Genomic DNA, 16441 nt, shown 5'->3' with positions numbered 1-16441 from the left:
ATGCAGTGTAGTCAGAGGGGACCGGTGGGGACCGGTGGCTGACGTAACCTCACTGAGCCCAGGCAGATGTGGGGCAAGGGCCCTCCGTGGGTGGGGTATCCGGCCGCCTCTGTCTGGCCGTTGGGCAGACTTGGCTGACTATGGTGAGGTTATGGGGAAAGACATGAGACAGATGAGGTTGCTGAGCGGCTGGTGGAGGCCACAGGGGAAGCCAAACCTTGGAGAGGTTGGGGAGAGGAGGAAGAGCCCGAACAGGGTAGTGGCCTGCATCTGGATCACCTGGAAGGCTCCTTGAAACACAGTTGCTCAAGTCCCCACGGAGTTTTGATTCAGTGGGTTTGGGACGAGGCTGAGAATTTGCATTTCTAACAGGTTCCTGGGTGGTGTTGATGCTGCTGGTCCAGGGATCCCATTTTGAGATCCATTGATCTAACAGGAAGGAAACCAAGTTAGGTGAAATCAGGCATGAGCACTTTGTGAGCCGTCAGTGGCACTGGACTGACGTTTCTTATTAGGAGAACTGCAAGCGTGTACGTATTGCAGATGCTGCACTTCGCGGAAGCTTTCTCCTTTCTCCGTGTGGCTTTTGTCAATACCTGGTCCGATTTCATAACTTTGTCAGCATTGTAGAACGTCTTCCTCTTATCCGGGTCAGACGGTATCTAGCAGGTGGCACATGGCACACATTTGAGCTTTAAAAACAAAAACTGGCTTGGGCCCGAGGCAGAGAGTCTGAAGTAGTGATCTGAGTAGGGCCAGGTTAATCCCTATTTTTTTAAACTTCCCCAGATGATTCTGATGAGCGGCCAAGATGGGGAGCCACAGATGTATGCTGTAGTTTGTTTTCCTTCTTAGAATGGGCTGTCCACCCACTGTGCTTCTGGGCACTTGCTTTGTCTAGAGCTGTCCGCGCTGCCCCCCACGTGTGGTGATATACCCTCCTCGTCTGCTTGTTTCTGTCTTTCTCGCTCAGCCCATCTCCTGTTGGCTACTGTCCTTCCTTCAGGTCTCTGAATGTGCGTCTGCAGTCAGGGCCTTACCTGCTATTGAGAATTCCCAGGTACCAGGCTTTTCATAGGCCACCAGCAGATTCTACCGTCAACACCTTTGTGAGGACCTCCGGTAACAAATGGTTCCTGACATTTGTGTCTTTCAGTGATGCCGAGAGTAGAAAATTGTGCAAGAAGATGAAAGTTGACCTGAGCACAAAGGACAAAAAGGTTGAATTATTCCATTACCAGTAAGTACATGTGGGCATTTCCAATTTCCAAGTAAGTGCTGAAAGCTTTCATTGGTATTCTCAGGGAATGGTGGTTTTTAGTTAGGTTAATTTTATTTCAAAATGATTTTTTTTCTTTCTGTGTTTACAGTTCTTTTTTTTAATCTTGAACCATGTTCAATAGCTGAATGTTATTAAGATGCTGCAGGAAACCAAAGGTATGTATCTTCACAGCCATTCTTAAAGTTAACACCTTTTTCTCTTCGTTTGACAGGGATGGTGCCTTTCATACTGAATATAACCGAGCTGTGACATTTAAGGTAAATTTACCTCCCTCATTCTCAGCAGAGGTAGCGTCTGAACAGATGCCAAAAGCCTGGCAGGTTCTCTCTGAGAGAAGGAAGGGAAGATTGCACAGATAGCTCTTCCAAATGACCTGAGGGATTCTTATCTCTAGAGCACATGTCAGCAGAATATCTGGAGAAGTTTGTAACTGTTAACACAACGGGGATGACCAGCCTCGTAGATAAGTGTATGAATCTATCAGCTGTCATCCGGGGAGGCACGTGACAGTATGCCTCTCCCCTCCAGAGGCCTGGGTCTCTAGTGTCCATGCTAGCTCTCCAAAGGCTGGGGGGGACTTGCTGTGGCCAGGTGAGCACAGGCGGGCCGGACACAGGCAGGTAGGCATGTGTCGGCAGATGCAGCTCGTTTCAGATGACATGCCCATGTCACTGAGTTCCTCCCTGCTACAGATCCAATTTAGAAGTAGACGGAGAAAAGCATCAGTGAAAATAGGTGTGGAACCCCTGTGACCCGTGGGTGCTGTTATCACAAAGCAGCTGCCCCCACCCCGAGTCCTTCTGTGGCCCTTGGATTCTCTTCCTCCAGTGTACCCATTCTCTCCGTCATCCAGTCTCCTCCTGTGTCTGGTCCAGGCGGCTTTCCCCTGCCCCAGCTGGGGCCATGTATTTCTTCTCTTCCCAACATAGATGGAACTTACTTTTTCAGACTCTCCTGCTTAGCTGACTGGCTTGGACGCCACGCTCCTCTCTCTCTCTCTCTGTCTCTCTCCGTCTCCTTCCATTTTTTCCTGCCTATCCATCTGTCTGTGCAGCCATAGGGCCCCTCTCCTCTGCTGTTCTTCTCAGCTCCCCGGTCATTTCCTGTTTATCTACCAACACTCGTTCTTTTTGAAGTCACTACAGCTTTTACCTTATACAGACCCGGCCTGATTACTCATCTTAACACCCACTTAGACACTTAGAGAAAGTTCTACAAACTAGGGTTGCTTAAGCCTCTTATTCTGTGTTAGACGTCAGCTGAAGCCCTGGGAGAGATCATGTGCTCCCTGGGAAGAGGTGTGGCTGGGCAGGGGCGGGGAGGGGAAGTGCTGTGCAGGGATGGAAGGGGGGGCTGGGGGCTTTTTGTTTTAGTTTTGGAGGCTGTGTTCAGTTTACATTTAGTGGCTCCCTCTGAGTCGTCCTGGGATCATGGAGCAGGAAATTGCAGCTGCTCAGAAAGAACTGTAGTAGCTGGGAAGGAGCAAGGAGCCAGAGTAATGTGAGCTTGGCTAGGTAGGGGAGGCTGAGTCCTGGCCTTTGTCCGCCCCCTTACCAGGACCAGGTGTGCGGCATCTGCTCACTCCTCATCCTTCCTGTGATTTGCAGCTGGAGAAGAGGGCTAAGTGTTGGACAGGGTCAGAGTCTTTAGTGGAGAGAGAGCATCCTTAGTCCCAGGGTCCCCAAAGCCCCCAGGGCCATCAGGGACTGGGGTAGAGTCCCTGGAGTTCTCCAGAGCAAGAGTAAGTGGCATAGTGTCTCCCATGACTGCCTGATGGCTTCTGCTCTTCATTCAGCAGGAGCAGCCAAGACCAAAGCCCTCCTTGGTCACAGGTTGGTTTTCCTCTCAGAGATCCTCTTGGGCCTCGATCTCCAGAGAGACAGAGGAGTCCCTGGCAGGGTTGGGTGCATGGTTGCAGGCTCATGCTCTGGCTGTCGTTGCTGTCATGCTGGATGGTTTGCCAGGGACCTGGTCACAGGCACTGCACTGTGGCCCCTACAGAAGCCAGAGGCCAGACAAGTGAGGGGAAAGAGGGGACCTTCCTGTATAAGTGGCCTTTTGCTGGTCAGCAGTCTGTCCAGCAAAATCCTTACTATGTGTAAGTGGTGAGGACCGGAGGTGCCTGGAAGCCAAAACTCGGATGAGCCTCTGATGACCTTCTCCCAAGGCCGTGTAGCTGTGAGGGTGGTTTCCCAGCCACCAAGATGTCCTGAGAACCAAGGTGTGAGTTGTGGGGCCATTTCCCCGGGATTCAGAGCGCCCAGAGCAGGAGGGCTGAGGGAGTGAGACCTTCCAGGTGCTGCTCCCTGCAGACTTTTCCACCTAAGACCTTGTCGGGCAGACTGATTTGGAGAGAACCTATGGATGGGATTATGCACCTTCAGTTAAACGAGAATAATCACCTGAAAAGCAAGTATGATTGTTTCAGTACATCAGCAGAGGTGACTCCTTTCCTTTTGGCATCCACATGTCTTTTCTCCCTGATGCTGAGGCGGGGCTGGGGCTGGGGCTAGCTGTGGGAGAACAGGAGACAGTGCTCACCCTTTAACTCAGCTCCTGCTGATGTGCGGACAGTAGCCTCCTGAGAGCAATAGTTCCTAACCTATTTCGGGTTCCTAATCCCACTGAGAATCTACTGAAAGGCTTAGATCTTCTCCCTAGAAACAGTATATTTGCATAAAATAAATGTAAAATGTGGCCATGTGAGTAAATGTAAATGCTTACTAAAGTAATGTATAAAGTAAGTGCTTTCACGGCGGTCTGAGGTCTCACAGGCTCCTGAAGGCTGCCGTGCACCCTGCATTGAGAACTGCTGCCCCAGGTGTTTCTGAAACAGGTGGGCACTTAGAAGCATCTTTCTCACATGGCCCAGGCCGAGCAGGTGCCTCTGCAGCTGTGGGTGAGCATGGGTTTCAGGAGGCCCTGCCACTTCCATTTCGGCTTATATTGTTGCAGCAAAGCTTTGACAAGGACAGAGGAGAGGCAGATCTGCCTTTGCCATGGTGGAAGTGGCCCCTCTTCTTTTGCCAGGAGGCATTTCACAGCTCCATTTGGATGACCAGGGAGCATTACCTGAATGAAATTCTATGAAATCTTAGCTGGCTCCCATTCTTCCATGGTAGCTCTTTCCAAATGGGGTGTCCAGAACGAGTAGGCCTCACTGAGGTCCTGTGTGTGTGACCAGTGGATGGGCTGAATGCACAGCCTTGCTAAGAGGGTGTTTCCTTTTCTCACCTCAGCCCACCTCCCTCCCACCACACTTGTGGACACAGCCAGCTTGTCATCTGCTTGTTGGAGCTTGATTGAAGTAGACAGAAGTCACAAAATCTTGCATCAACTCTGTGTGTTGACATGGAGGCCAGCAGCTCCCCTCCAGAGTCAGAGGGATGGAGGTTGGCTGGTTTCTGGTACTCATTCCTGACTCTCACAGACTTTGAGCACCATTTCCCAGAGTGGCTCTCTGAGGGAAGGGAATGCCACTCCTGTCCCGGACCGGTGGAGTGTGGCAGGGATAGAGGGCAGTGGAGGGACATGACCCCAGTTTCCCGCCCCACATGTGTCTTCCACAGAGGGGGTGAGATTTGAGGCAGTTGTCCACACAACAAAGGCTACTGAAGCCCTTTAACCTGGAGGTCTTTGTCAGATCTTCATCCTGAGCATCTAGAAGGGGGGGGTCTTCAGTGCTCGCTTCGGCAGCACATATACTAGAAGGGGGGGTCTTCAGGGAGAGAAGTACAGCAACCAGGCAGCCACAGAGATGAGCACCCTGCCTGAGCCCGACAGAGGATGCAGGATTTAACACACTGCCAAACCAGTTTAGATCACACAGTACTGAGCAGGTGACAAGTAGGTGTGCTTACCTGCTTGTGCAGTTGACAGTTTTTGTGCATGAATGTGGAGTCCTTGGACAGGACTGTAGAGCTTTATTCAAATTGATCAGAGAGCTTCCTGAAGATGAGACCTAGCCGAAGCATGAGTGTGTCTCTGGTTTAAATAAGCCAATGAATTGTCTCAAATCTCTTCTCTGTCCATGAAGAAGCACAGAGGTATGGATCAGCTGACCAGAGTCAGGTGTCACGTGGCTGAAAAATTTTGGTGGAGGTGGTGGGGGTGCATTTTTAGGGCCCTCAGCAGTGATGTCAGTGGGCAATGGAATTGCACCTCCCCCCGCCCTTGCGGTTGGCCACATGCCGACTCTTTGCACAGGCGCGTGGGTCTCCGGGCAGGGAGATGGGGCAGGTTCCTGATTTCCCCACCTCCCTCTTTGCTGGCTAAAATGAGTTTTCCCTTCTCTGTTCCTTTCCTCAGTCCGTAGTGGCCTTTCTGAAGGATCCAAAAGGGCCCCCACTGTGGGAGGAAGATCCTGGAGCCAAAGATGTTGTCCACATTGACAGTGAAAAGGTAATTTATTCCCCATCAATTCTGGTAGACACTGGAAGCCTCCCACAACCAGGTGCTCCCTAGGGGAGATGTCCAAGGAAATGAGAAAGGGGAGTCTTCGGGGATGAGTTGTGCTTTCCTCCAAGGGAGCTGGGCTGCCAGGCCCCTAATATTTGTTCTTGCCAGCTCCACGGTGGAACCCACAGGAGATCACAGGCTGGCTGCCTGAGAGCTTCTTCCCTTCTTCACCGCCTTATTTAATGTATTTTAATGGGTTTAGATTTTCCTTATAGGAATATCCATTTAAATGTCCTTTCCTTATTATGTAACTCAGTCGTTGCTGGGATTGGCTGTGTGTTTTTAAAAGTGGGTTTTGTTTTTTTTCTTTAAGAATAATCTCAGAGGTTTGGGTTGGATTTCCAGAGACTTGGGTCGGGTCTCTACAATTCTAATGTAAATTTGAACAAATTATTTATTCTCTTAAGCTTTCAATTCTGGATTTGGCTAGGATGGGGGGTCGGGATAGAACGGTAGTTGAATCATAGTCTCCATACAATCCTGACCCTCCTTCTTTCTAAGCCTGCCCCGCCTGACCTGAATATGCATCTCTATCCATGGGTACTTTACTTGCTTGACTGTGCCTTCACATAGGATGGGCAAGAACTTCTTTGTTCTATTCCCCATGGTCTGTGAGGCAAGCCGTGCTGTATTGTAGGTGGAAGGAGAATGTCTTTTTTTTTTTTAATACGAAATACTCTTGACATACAGTGGTATTTTAGTTTCAGATATATAATAGTGATTTGACAGTTCTGTATATTCTGTAGTGCTCACCATGATAAGAGTGGTTGCCATCTGTCATGATACGAAGTTATTACAGTATTATTGACTGTATTCCCTATGCTGTACTTTGATTCCTGTTACTTATTTATTTTATAACTGGAAGTTTATACCTCTTAATCCCTTTCACCTAGTTCATCACCCCCTACCCCCTTTCCCTCTGGCAACCACCAGTTTATTCTCTGAATTTATCAGTCTGTTTCTGTTTGGTTGGTTTTGCTCATTTGTTTTGTTTTTTTAGATATATAAGTGAAATCGTAAAATATAAGTGAAATCACATGGTATTTGTCTTTCTCTGACTGATTTATTTCAGTTAGCATTATACCCTCTAGTTCCATCCATGTTGCTGCAAATGGTAAGATCTCTTTTTTAGGGCTAAGTAATATTCCGTTGTGTATATATACCTCATCTTCTTTATCCATTCATCTATGGATGGACACTTGGGTTGCTTCCATATCTTGGCTATTGTAAATAATGCTGCAATAAACATAGGGGTGCATTTATCTTTTCAGGTTAGTGTTTTCATATCCTTTGGGTAAATACCCAGTAGTGGAATTACTGGATCATATGGAATTTCCATTTTTAATTTTTGGATAAACCTCCCTACTCTTTCCATAGTGGCTGTACCAATTTATATTCCCACCAGCAGTGCACAAGGGTTCCTTTTTGTCTACATCCTCACCAATGCTTGTCATTTGTTTTTGTGATATGAGCTGGAAAATGTTTGTTCTTATCTTGATAATGTAGAATGTACTTTTTATCTTCTTCTGCCTTTCCTTCCCTTTTCATTTAAAATCATTGACCCTTAATGCTTGTTAGCCCAAAAGAAAAGGATGCCATTTATACTTCCTGGAGAAGGGATCATGTGTGATCATTGTGGGCTAACCCAGTAGGTCTGTGGCGATTTGAATTAAGGGGCTGGGCATCAGCATTTCTCTGGGATAGACCATGCCAGTATTGTCAGAAGAGAAAAAGCAGGGGCACCTGGGGGGCTCAGTTGGTTAAGTGTCCAACTCTTGATCTCAGCTAAGGTCTTGATTTCAGGGTCTTGAGTTCAGGCCCCACAGGGGGCTCTATGCTTTTTTTTTTTTTAAAGATGAGAGCGTGTTGGGGGCAAGGGAAGATGGACAAGTGTCAGGAGGTAGTGACATCTGGGTTTGTAGTTATGAAAATACAAGCAGCCTAAACTCACTGTTGCTCCTAGGTAGATTTTGTGATAATGCGCATTTCTAGCCTTTCTGGAAAGTGAGTGCCTGCTACCTCCCTCCCCTAAGATGTTCATGTCCTAAAACTCCAAAGATCACTCTTCTATAACTAGAAATATCAAGCAGAAAAGTTTTTTTCACACCTGTGGGCAGTACTCTTATTACATTTTGTGCTGTCTTCTCTCCCGTAGAAGTCTAAGGTATAGCTGCCCTTCTGCTGGAGTCCCTACGTAAGATAACTAAAAGTTCCAAATTCAAGTTTGAATTGCCGATTCGTATTTGTGAGCTTAGAATTCCACACTGTTGAAGGCAGTTAAGCATTTTGAATGTAATATTTGTTTCTACCTAGGGTATGAAACCAAATTGTTAGAGGCTCAGAAAAAATCTTTTCGTCTCAGATCTTTACCAGGTTTTATCTCCAGGGATTTCAGAAGATCATTTTCAGAGCATTTGCATTTTCTACCCGTTGTCAGGGTCAAAGATCTTAGTCAGTAATTCTTCCTTACAATGAGTAGAATTACATAATTCTAGTTACTTAAACAAGAGTGAACATTTTCAGAATTTATTATAAAATGTTTTGAATTCCTACAAAATATTTGTAATATTTTTTATCTAACTGAAAAATTATAAGTAATACATATGCATTGTTGAAAATTTGGAAAATACAGCTTAAGCATAAGAGAAAAAAAAGTTACCCTATCCCTTCCCATTGAGAGATACCCACTGCTGGTATTTTCTCTAGCCTTCCAGGCTTTCGACATAGTGCATACATAAATATTTTTATTCACAAAAGTGTCTTTGCATTTTATATGCTGCTTTGTAACTTGCTCCCCCCCCACTTAATGTAACATGCATATCTTATTGTGACGTTAAATATGCCTCTTCATCGTTTTTAATGATGCACTAGAATTCCATTGCGCGGGATGAACCCTCATCTATTTACCTAATGCCTTGTTGCTGCCAGAAAGCTGCATTTTGTAATCTCCTTTTATTTTCTTTATTATTCAAAAGAGAAAAATCTCTAATTTTCTTCTATGGAAACCAGTTAGAGAAGCAAATTATTTTAATCAAAACATGCTCTGTCATTGTGCTTCTCTGCAGTCCTTGATAGATCTGCTTTTTCCGGAACATCGTTGACTCGTTGGAAGAAGGGTCTCCAACCCTGCCTTACACTGAAGTCTCTCCATTAGCACTGTTGTGACCATTTGTCTTTTTACATTTATTGTATTTATTTAAGAAATACTTATGTATTGCCTAATAACGTGCCAGGTGCTATTCTAAGGGTTTTACAAATACAAATGATCTGTTTAGCTTGTAACCTCCGGGGGCTTGGGGGCTCGCCTCATCTGTATGCTTCTGTGCACACAGTGGACTCCTGGGCACGTGGACGGTGGCAGCAGGGCTGGGGAAAGAGATGAGCGGGTGTGGGTTAACCCTGTGTTACTGTAACGAGCAGCTAGATCCCCATCTGGCCAAGTTGGGCTATAAGAAAACAACCCCCCCCCAAAAAAAACAAAGCCACTACATAAATCACTGGGCAGCCTCATTGAGCCTCATGGGACACGAATAGCTCCTTGCAGTCTTTGAATTGTTCAGGCGGAGCTGAAGGTAAAGCTGGTAGCCTGGTGCTGACTACTTCATCACACTAAGTGGCCTTGGGAGGGGCCTCAGGTTCCCAGTCTGTAACATGCGGGGATGGTACAGATTTTCTCCATCGTCCAGCTCCTGATGGGCGGTAACTCTGACTGCATGCCCCACATCTCAGGTCAGACCTCGGGACTTCTGAATCCCCCCCCACCCCCGACGCTCTTCCGGCCGAGGCTGTGGGCCCCTGAGCAGGTGTTGCCTCCCTGTCATGTTCTTGTGTATGTGACCTGCCATGTTCTCTGTTTGTGCCTCAGGACTTCAGACGGCTCCTGAAGAAGGAAGAGAAGCCGCTCCTGATGATGTTCTATGCTCCCTGTGAGTGACCTTTCTCCTTTGGGCCAGAGTTAGTTGTTTAGACTCTTGCAGGGGCAGCTGGGGGGTGGGAGGCAGGGGACTGGGAGCTTGCCCCAGCTCTCTGAAAGTGTGAAGGGTGTCCCTCATCCCACTCTCTCTCTCTGTGCCTCTTTTCACCTGGCTCCTCTCTTTCTGCTGTCCGCATCAATTTTTCTCTCACTAGAATCCGCATCCTTCTGCCCTCTTTACCCTGAGCTCTACCCAGCGACAGTACGGCTCTCCTCTCCAGATCCTCCCGCCATCTCGCCATGTCCCATTCCCCGCCCTCTGCCTCCTGGGGGCCTGAAGCCCTTTCCCCCCCAGCTGCGGGCCTGGGGGAGCCAGGTGCCCCCAGAGCCGTGCTCCGTCTCAGCGTCCTCTCTCAGGTACTGGGGCCGCTCACCGTCCAGAGCCTGGCTGGCCTCCCGGGGCAGCTGTTCACCCAGCTCTGGCTCCTGCACATCTCTGCCGGGGCCACCTGCGAGGTGTGGGGGGATCCGGACCAGGGAGGAAAGGGCCTCGTATTTTGGTTCAGTCTCTAGATGAGGCGAGAGGCCGTAGGAACAGCAGAAAGACCATTGAGATGACAACCAGAAGGCCTAGCTTCTAACTCCAGCTGTGCCATCAGCGAGCTGGGTGACCTTGGTCAAATCCTTCACCTCTCTGCCCCTCAGTTTCTATTTCTGTAGGAGAAGGGGTTGGGTCAGAGCAGTGACTTTCAGAGTTTTTGACTGTATTTCATAGTATTCATGTAAAAATATTTTTCATTGCAACCTAGCACTGTAAGTATGCACAAATTACATATATACATATATATAGGTAAAAATTATATAATTTGTGCATACTTACAGTAAATAAGTTGAATAAGTAAATAAGCCAAAACAAGTTTTACCAAACCATACTTACCCTTACTACTTGCCATCCACTCTGCCAGATGCAGTACACACTATTTTCTTTTTCTATTTTGTTTGATTTAGAAGTTATTGATTTTTCCTACTATGTCATAACCCTCTAATAAAGTGCAAACTATGGCCCATGGACTGTCCACCTTTTTGGTAAGTTAATTTTTGTTGGAACATAGACACGTTCAGTTTACACATTGTCTGTGGCTGCTTTCAGGCTAAGCAGAGTTGAGTAGTTGACAGTATGTCCTGCAATGCCTCAAATACTCTGCCTGGGCCACCCCTGTGATCTAACGGGTCCCAACCCACTGATCGAAAATCCTCAGATTATAGCCTGCGGAAGGCCCCTAATGACTCTGTGTACTGCATATGCCCTTCCGGAAGCCAACGGCCCAAAGGCTGGGGCCATGCGTGGTGGGACGGGGGTGTCCTGTGGCCTGTCCGTGGCTTGGATGAGTATCAGAGGCTATGGCATCAAGGTTCTGTTTAGTTTTTTTGCTTTGTTTTGTTTTTTCCACTTTGGAACTGGTTTGTTTATTGCAATAGTATACATAAGACACAGCATAGGTGCTCAAATCAATTGTGTATCACGCTGCCTGGACTGGATTTCTGCCTAAAAGACGTATGGCGTATGGCGTATTTTCTTTTTCCTTTTTTTTTTTTTTTCTTTAAAGATTTTATTTATTTATTTGACAGAGAGAGACACAGCGAGAGAGGGAACACAAGCAGGGGGAGAGGGAGAGGGAGAAACAGGCTCCCTGCTGAGCAGGGAGCCTGATGCAGGATTCGATCCCAGGACCCTGGGATCATGACCTGAGCCGAAGGCAGACGCTTAACCAACCGAGCCACCCAGGCGCCCTTCCTTTTTTTTTTTATTATGTAAGTTTCAGGTGTACCAATTATAATTTGACCTCTGCATATACAGCAAAGTGATCACCCCCAAAAGGCTAGTTACCATCCATTACCCCACAGTGGACTCCCTTCACCCACACCCAAGCCCCTTTCCCCTCTGGTAACCACTGAACTGTTCTCTGTATCCGGTAGTTTGCTTTTGTTTTGTTTTTTAGATTCCACATGGAAGTAAAGTTATGTGTTTTTTCTTTCTCCTTCTGACTTACTTCACTTAGCATAATGCCCTCAAGGTCTATCCATGTTGTTGCAGGTGGCAAGAGTTCATTCTTCTTTATTGCTGAGTAGTATTCTGTTGTATATATGTCCCACATTTCTTTATCCATTCATCCATTGATGGATATGTAGGTTGTTTCCGTATCTTGGCTATTGTAAATAATGCTGCGATAAACATGGGGGTGCATATATCTTTTCAAATTATTCTTCCGATAAATACCCAGTAGTGAAACAGCTGAATCATATGGTAGTTCTATTCTTAATTTTTTGAGGGATCTCCATACTGTTTTTCATAGTGGCTGCACCAATTTACGTTCCCACCAACAGTGTACAAGGCTTCCTTTTTCTCCACATCTCTGCCAACACTTGTTATTTCTTATCTTTTTGATAAAAGCCATTCTGACAGGTGTGAGGTGGTATATCATGGTTTTGATTTGCATTCCCCTGATGATTAGTGATGTTGAGCATCTTTTCTTATGTCTGTTGGCCATCTGTATGTCTTCTTTGGAGAAATGTCTGGGCAGATCCTCTGCCCATTTTTTAATCGGGTTGTTTGTTTTTCTGTTGCTGAGTTGTATGAATTCTTTATGTATTTTAGGTATTAACCCCTTATCAGATATATGATTTGCAAATATCTTCTTCCATTCAGTAGGTTGCCTTTTTATTTTGGTGATGGTTTCCTTCAGTGTACAGAAGCTTTTTAGTTTGAAGTAGTCCCATTTGTCTGTTTTTGCTTTTGCTTTCCTTGCCTTTGGAGTCTGCGCCACAAACACATAGCTAAGATTCATGTCAAGGAGCTTGCTGCCTACATTTTCTTCTAAGAATGTTATGGTTTCAGGTCTTACATTCAAGTCTCTAATCCATTTTGAGTTAATTTTTGTGTATGGTGTAAGACAGTGGCCTAGTAGTGTCATTCTTTTGCATGTGGCTGACCAGTTTTCTCAACACCATTTATTAAAGGGCCTGTTCTTTCTCTGTTGTATGTTCTCGGCTCCTTCTCATAAATTAATTATCTATGTATGTGTGGGTTATCTCTGAGCTCTCAATTCTTTTCCATTAATCTGTGTATCTTTTATGCCAGTACCATATTGTTTTGATTATTATGGCTCTGTAGTATAGTTTGAAGTCAGGGAGCATCATACCTACAGCTTTGTTCTTTCCTTTCTTATGTTTCGACTATTTGGGATCTTTTGCAGCTCATAAAAATTTGAGAATTATTTGTTCTAGTTCTGTGAAATATGATATTGGAATTCTGATAGGGGTTGCATTGAATCTGTAGTTTGCTTTGGGTAGTGTGGACATTTAAACAATATTAATCCTTCCAATCCATGAGTGTGGAATATCTTTTATTCGTGTCATCTTCAATTTCTTTTATCAGTATCTTACAGGCTTCAGTATACCTACAGATCTTTTACCTCCTTGGTTAAATTTATTCTTAGATATATTATTCTTTTTGATGCAATTTTAAATGTGATTTTTCCTTTATTTCTCTTTCTGATAGTTTGTTATTAATGTATGGAAATGCCACAGATTTCTGTATATTGATTTTGTATCCTGTGACTTTACTGAATTTACTTATTAGTTCTAACAGTTTTTGGGTATTTTTAGGGTTTTCTATATATAGTATCATATCATCTGTAAATACTGACAGTTTTACTTCTTCCTTTCTGATTTGGATGCCTTCCATTTCTTTTTCTTGCCTAATTGCTGTGGGTAGGACTTCCAGTACTAAGTTGAATGAAAGTGGCAGGAGTGGGCATACTTGTCTTGTTCTTGATCTTGGAGGAAAAGCTTTTAGCTTTTTCCTATTGAGTATTATGTTAGCTGTGGGTTTGTCATATATGGCCTTTATTATGTTGAGGTATGTTATCTCTATACCCACTTTGTTGAGGGTTTTTATCATAAATAGATGTTGAATTTTACTGGGTGCTTTTTCTTTATCTATTGAGATGATCTTATGATTTTTATCCTTCGTTTTGTTGACCTGGTGTATCATGTTGGTTGATTTGCAAATATTGAGCTATCCTTGCATCCCTAGAATAAATCTCACTTGATTGTGTTGTATAATCTTTTTAATGTATTGTTGAATTTGGTTTGCTAATATTTTGTTGAGGATTTTTACGTCTATGTTCATCAAGGATATTGGCCTATAATTTTCTCTTTTTCTGGTATCCTTGTCCGGTTTTAGTATCAGGGTAATTTTGGCCTCATAAAATGTGTTTGGAGGTATTCCCCTCCTCTTCAGTTTTTTGGAAGAGTTTGAGAAGGATTGGTATTAAATCTTTGAATGTTTGGAAGAATTCATCAGTGAAGCCATCTGGTCCTGGACTTTTGTCTGTTGTCAGGTGTTTTATTACTGATTCAATCTCCTTGCTAGTAATTGGTCTATTTAGGTTTTCTGTTTCTTACTGATTTAATCTTAGAAGATTGTATGTTTCTAGGAATTTACATATTTCTTCTAAATTGTCCAGTTTGTTGGTGACCAATCATCCATACTAGTCTCTTACGATCCTTTGTTATTTCTGTGATGTGAGTTGTAACTTCTCATTTCAGTTCTGTTTACTCTTGAAAGCCTGCCTTGAATCCACCTTCTTGAGAAGTTCTTTGAGCAAAGACTCCTCCCATTTCCACCTGAGTGATCATGCCTCCCTGGATGGCTGCTCTTCTATGAGGTTATGGTGGTTCTGCCTGACTTGGGCCTGTGATTTATTCACCATGACAATAGCCTTTCCCCTGCCCCTGTTGATTGCTGGGTGTCCCTCTAATCCAGCCTCCTCTCAGACACCTTGCTTGCTTATAGAAACGAGACCCTGGTGTCCCACTTCTTGTTAGAGCTGGCTCTGCTCAGAATGATCTGCACTTTAACCCTGGGTCATTTTTTTTTTCATTAATATTCACTGGTTGGTTTCACCCCTTTTTGTTTCTCCTTGGAGGGATCTTATTAACTACCCAGCTGTGAGTTGCTTCAGGAATTGTCCTGCCTGCCCAGCCTCTTGAGGACAGGGCCTCCTATGGTTTGTCTCAGAAGCCTTCAGAACTCAATTCATTGGTTAAATGAGACTAAAACAGAGTGTGTATCAGTATACAGTATGTGTTGCAAGGTAGGATCATGGTATAGCTGTGTGGGTTTCAGTATAATGACACTGGTTGATCACTTACAAAGAGTGGTTCCCTAGCAGTCTGCGTTAGAGTATGCGAGCCATCTCTCCACACCCCCTCCCCGGGCTCTGTGGCAGTGTGCCCCCCTCACCACGGCAGGCAGAGAGGCAAGCATAGTTACTGTGTTTATATAATGGAAGGCTGGGGTAGGAGAAGTGAGACCCCTTGTTGGTATCACAGAGCAATTAGTAGCTGGGGAGGGAGGGAGAAAACTCGGAGCTGTTAAGTTCAAATTTGTGGAGGGGTCAGATTGGATGGCCTCCTGGGTCCCAGGTACCCCAGGACTCTTTTGTTGTTGTTTTTATTGAAACAAACTTGTGCTTTTATTATACTTGTCCACTCAAGCCTTCATGGCTTCATAATTCAGCTTATTCCTGGAAACATACCAATTCCCTAAGTGGGAAGTCTTTTAGGACTCTGATCCTTTGATCATGTTTGGGGTGAATGAACCCGAAGGCAGTGGGAGGCTTTACTTGTGACAAAGAATCCGGTTCCTCAGGACCTACTGCCTATTCAGTAAATGTTTGTTGACTGAATTAGTGAGAAAGTAAAAGGGTGACTGCTCTAACTTTGGGGAGTTGAGAGTGACAGTCTTATTTCTTCCCCTGCCTCTCAGTCGAATCCGTTGGAAGATAAATTCAGATAGGGATCACAGTACCAGCTCTATTTATGGTGAAGTTAAATTGGAACTGGCTTGGCCCGGAGCTTCCTATTACTCTTCCCATCACCTCTTCACCTCACTAACTTCTTCTCCCAGGACTGCTGGTCTCCGTCCACGGGGAGTTCGGGGGACGTGGCGGGTAAGGCTGCTGCAGGCTGCAGGCGAGCGGAGCTGGACGAGAGATGCCACCCCTGTGGGGACAGTTCATAAATTAAGCTTCTGACTGATGAACGTGGCCCAGAGGGCGTCCGACTCCCACCACCTCATCAAGTCACCAAGTAAAGAGTGGGTGAAAGCAAGTGCCCTCCCACCCCCACTCACTTTCCCTCCTGAGAGTGACAGCCTCCGTCCGCTGTGGAGGGGTTCCCCCACGGCCGCAGACCTCCCGGGGGCACACACTCAGGTCTTGTGTTCCCGGGGCCTGCCCTGCTGAGTGTCAGGCGCTGTCTCCACGCCACAGAGGGCAAAGCTGAGGCTCAGACCGCGTGGCCAGGCTTAGAGAGGCAGCAGATGGTCAAGGGGAGAAGCAGGCCTGGGTCTCCTACTCCTCGGAGCCGAGCTTCTTCCTCTGCTGTGCGGCCTCCTGTTGTCTCCACTGTGTGACATCCAGCTTGGGGCATGGGCACCTGGCTGAGGCGGCCTTGTTGTCCCTGTGTCCAGCCCTGTGAAGTCCCACAGTGGGAACAGTGTACCCTGACAGATGTCAATTCCTTTCTTCATGACACTTGCGGGGATGGTGCTGTGTGGGCTGCTGGAGAGAGGTACCTCGTGTCTTCTGAGGGCAGAAGCTGTGAGCTTGTGCTGTGTGCTGACCTGGCAACAGCTCCCACTCTCCTGAGTCTCCCGGAGTCTGAGGCTGTACTAATAGCATGAGCCTGAGCCCACGCTTCATATGCCGCTGTGTGTCCGG

At 45.9% G+C, this 16441-nt stretch overlaps 1 protein-coding gene across 2 annotated transcripts in view; it reads left to right on the top strand.

Moving 5' to 3' along the window:
* The window catches only part of PDIA5 (protein disulfide isomerase family A member 5), a 90165-nt gene that overhangs the window by 32322 nt on the left and 41402 nt on the right, over positions 1–16441 (top strand). For both annotated transcript variants that reach the window (XM_006743383.3, XM_031039228.2), the window contains 4 exons: positions 1157–1240; positions 1494–1539; positions 5591–5683; positions 9606–9666. In XM_006743383.3, the coding sequence (XP_006743446.2) occupies positions 1157–1240; positions 1494–1539; positions 5591–5683; positions 9606–9666 (284 nt within the window). The remainder of the gene's footprint in view (positions 1–1156; positions 1241–1493; positions 1540–5590; positions 5684–9605; positions 9667–16441) is intronic.

Source organism: Leptonychotes weddellii, chromosome 1 (assembly GCF_054177405.1).
Source record: "Leptonychotes weddellii isolate Sample4059 chromosome 1, ASM5417740v2, whole genome shotgun sequence".
In the NCBI taxonomy this organism is placed as follows: Eukaryota; Metazoa; Chordata; class Mammalia; order Carnivora; family Phocidae; genus Leptonychotes; species Leptonychotes weddellii.
The sequence above is the reverse complement of the archived record's forward strand: the minus strand, read 5'-3'. Positions and strand labels throughout refer to the sequence as shown.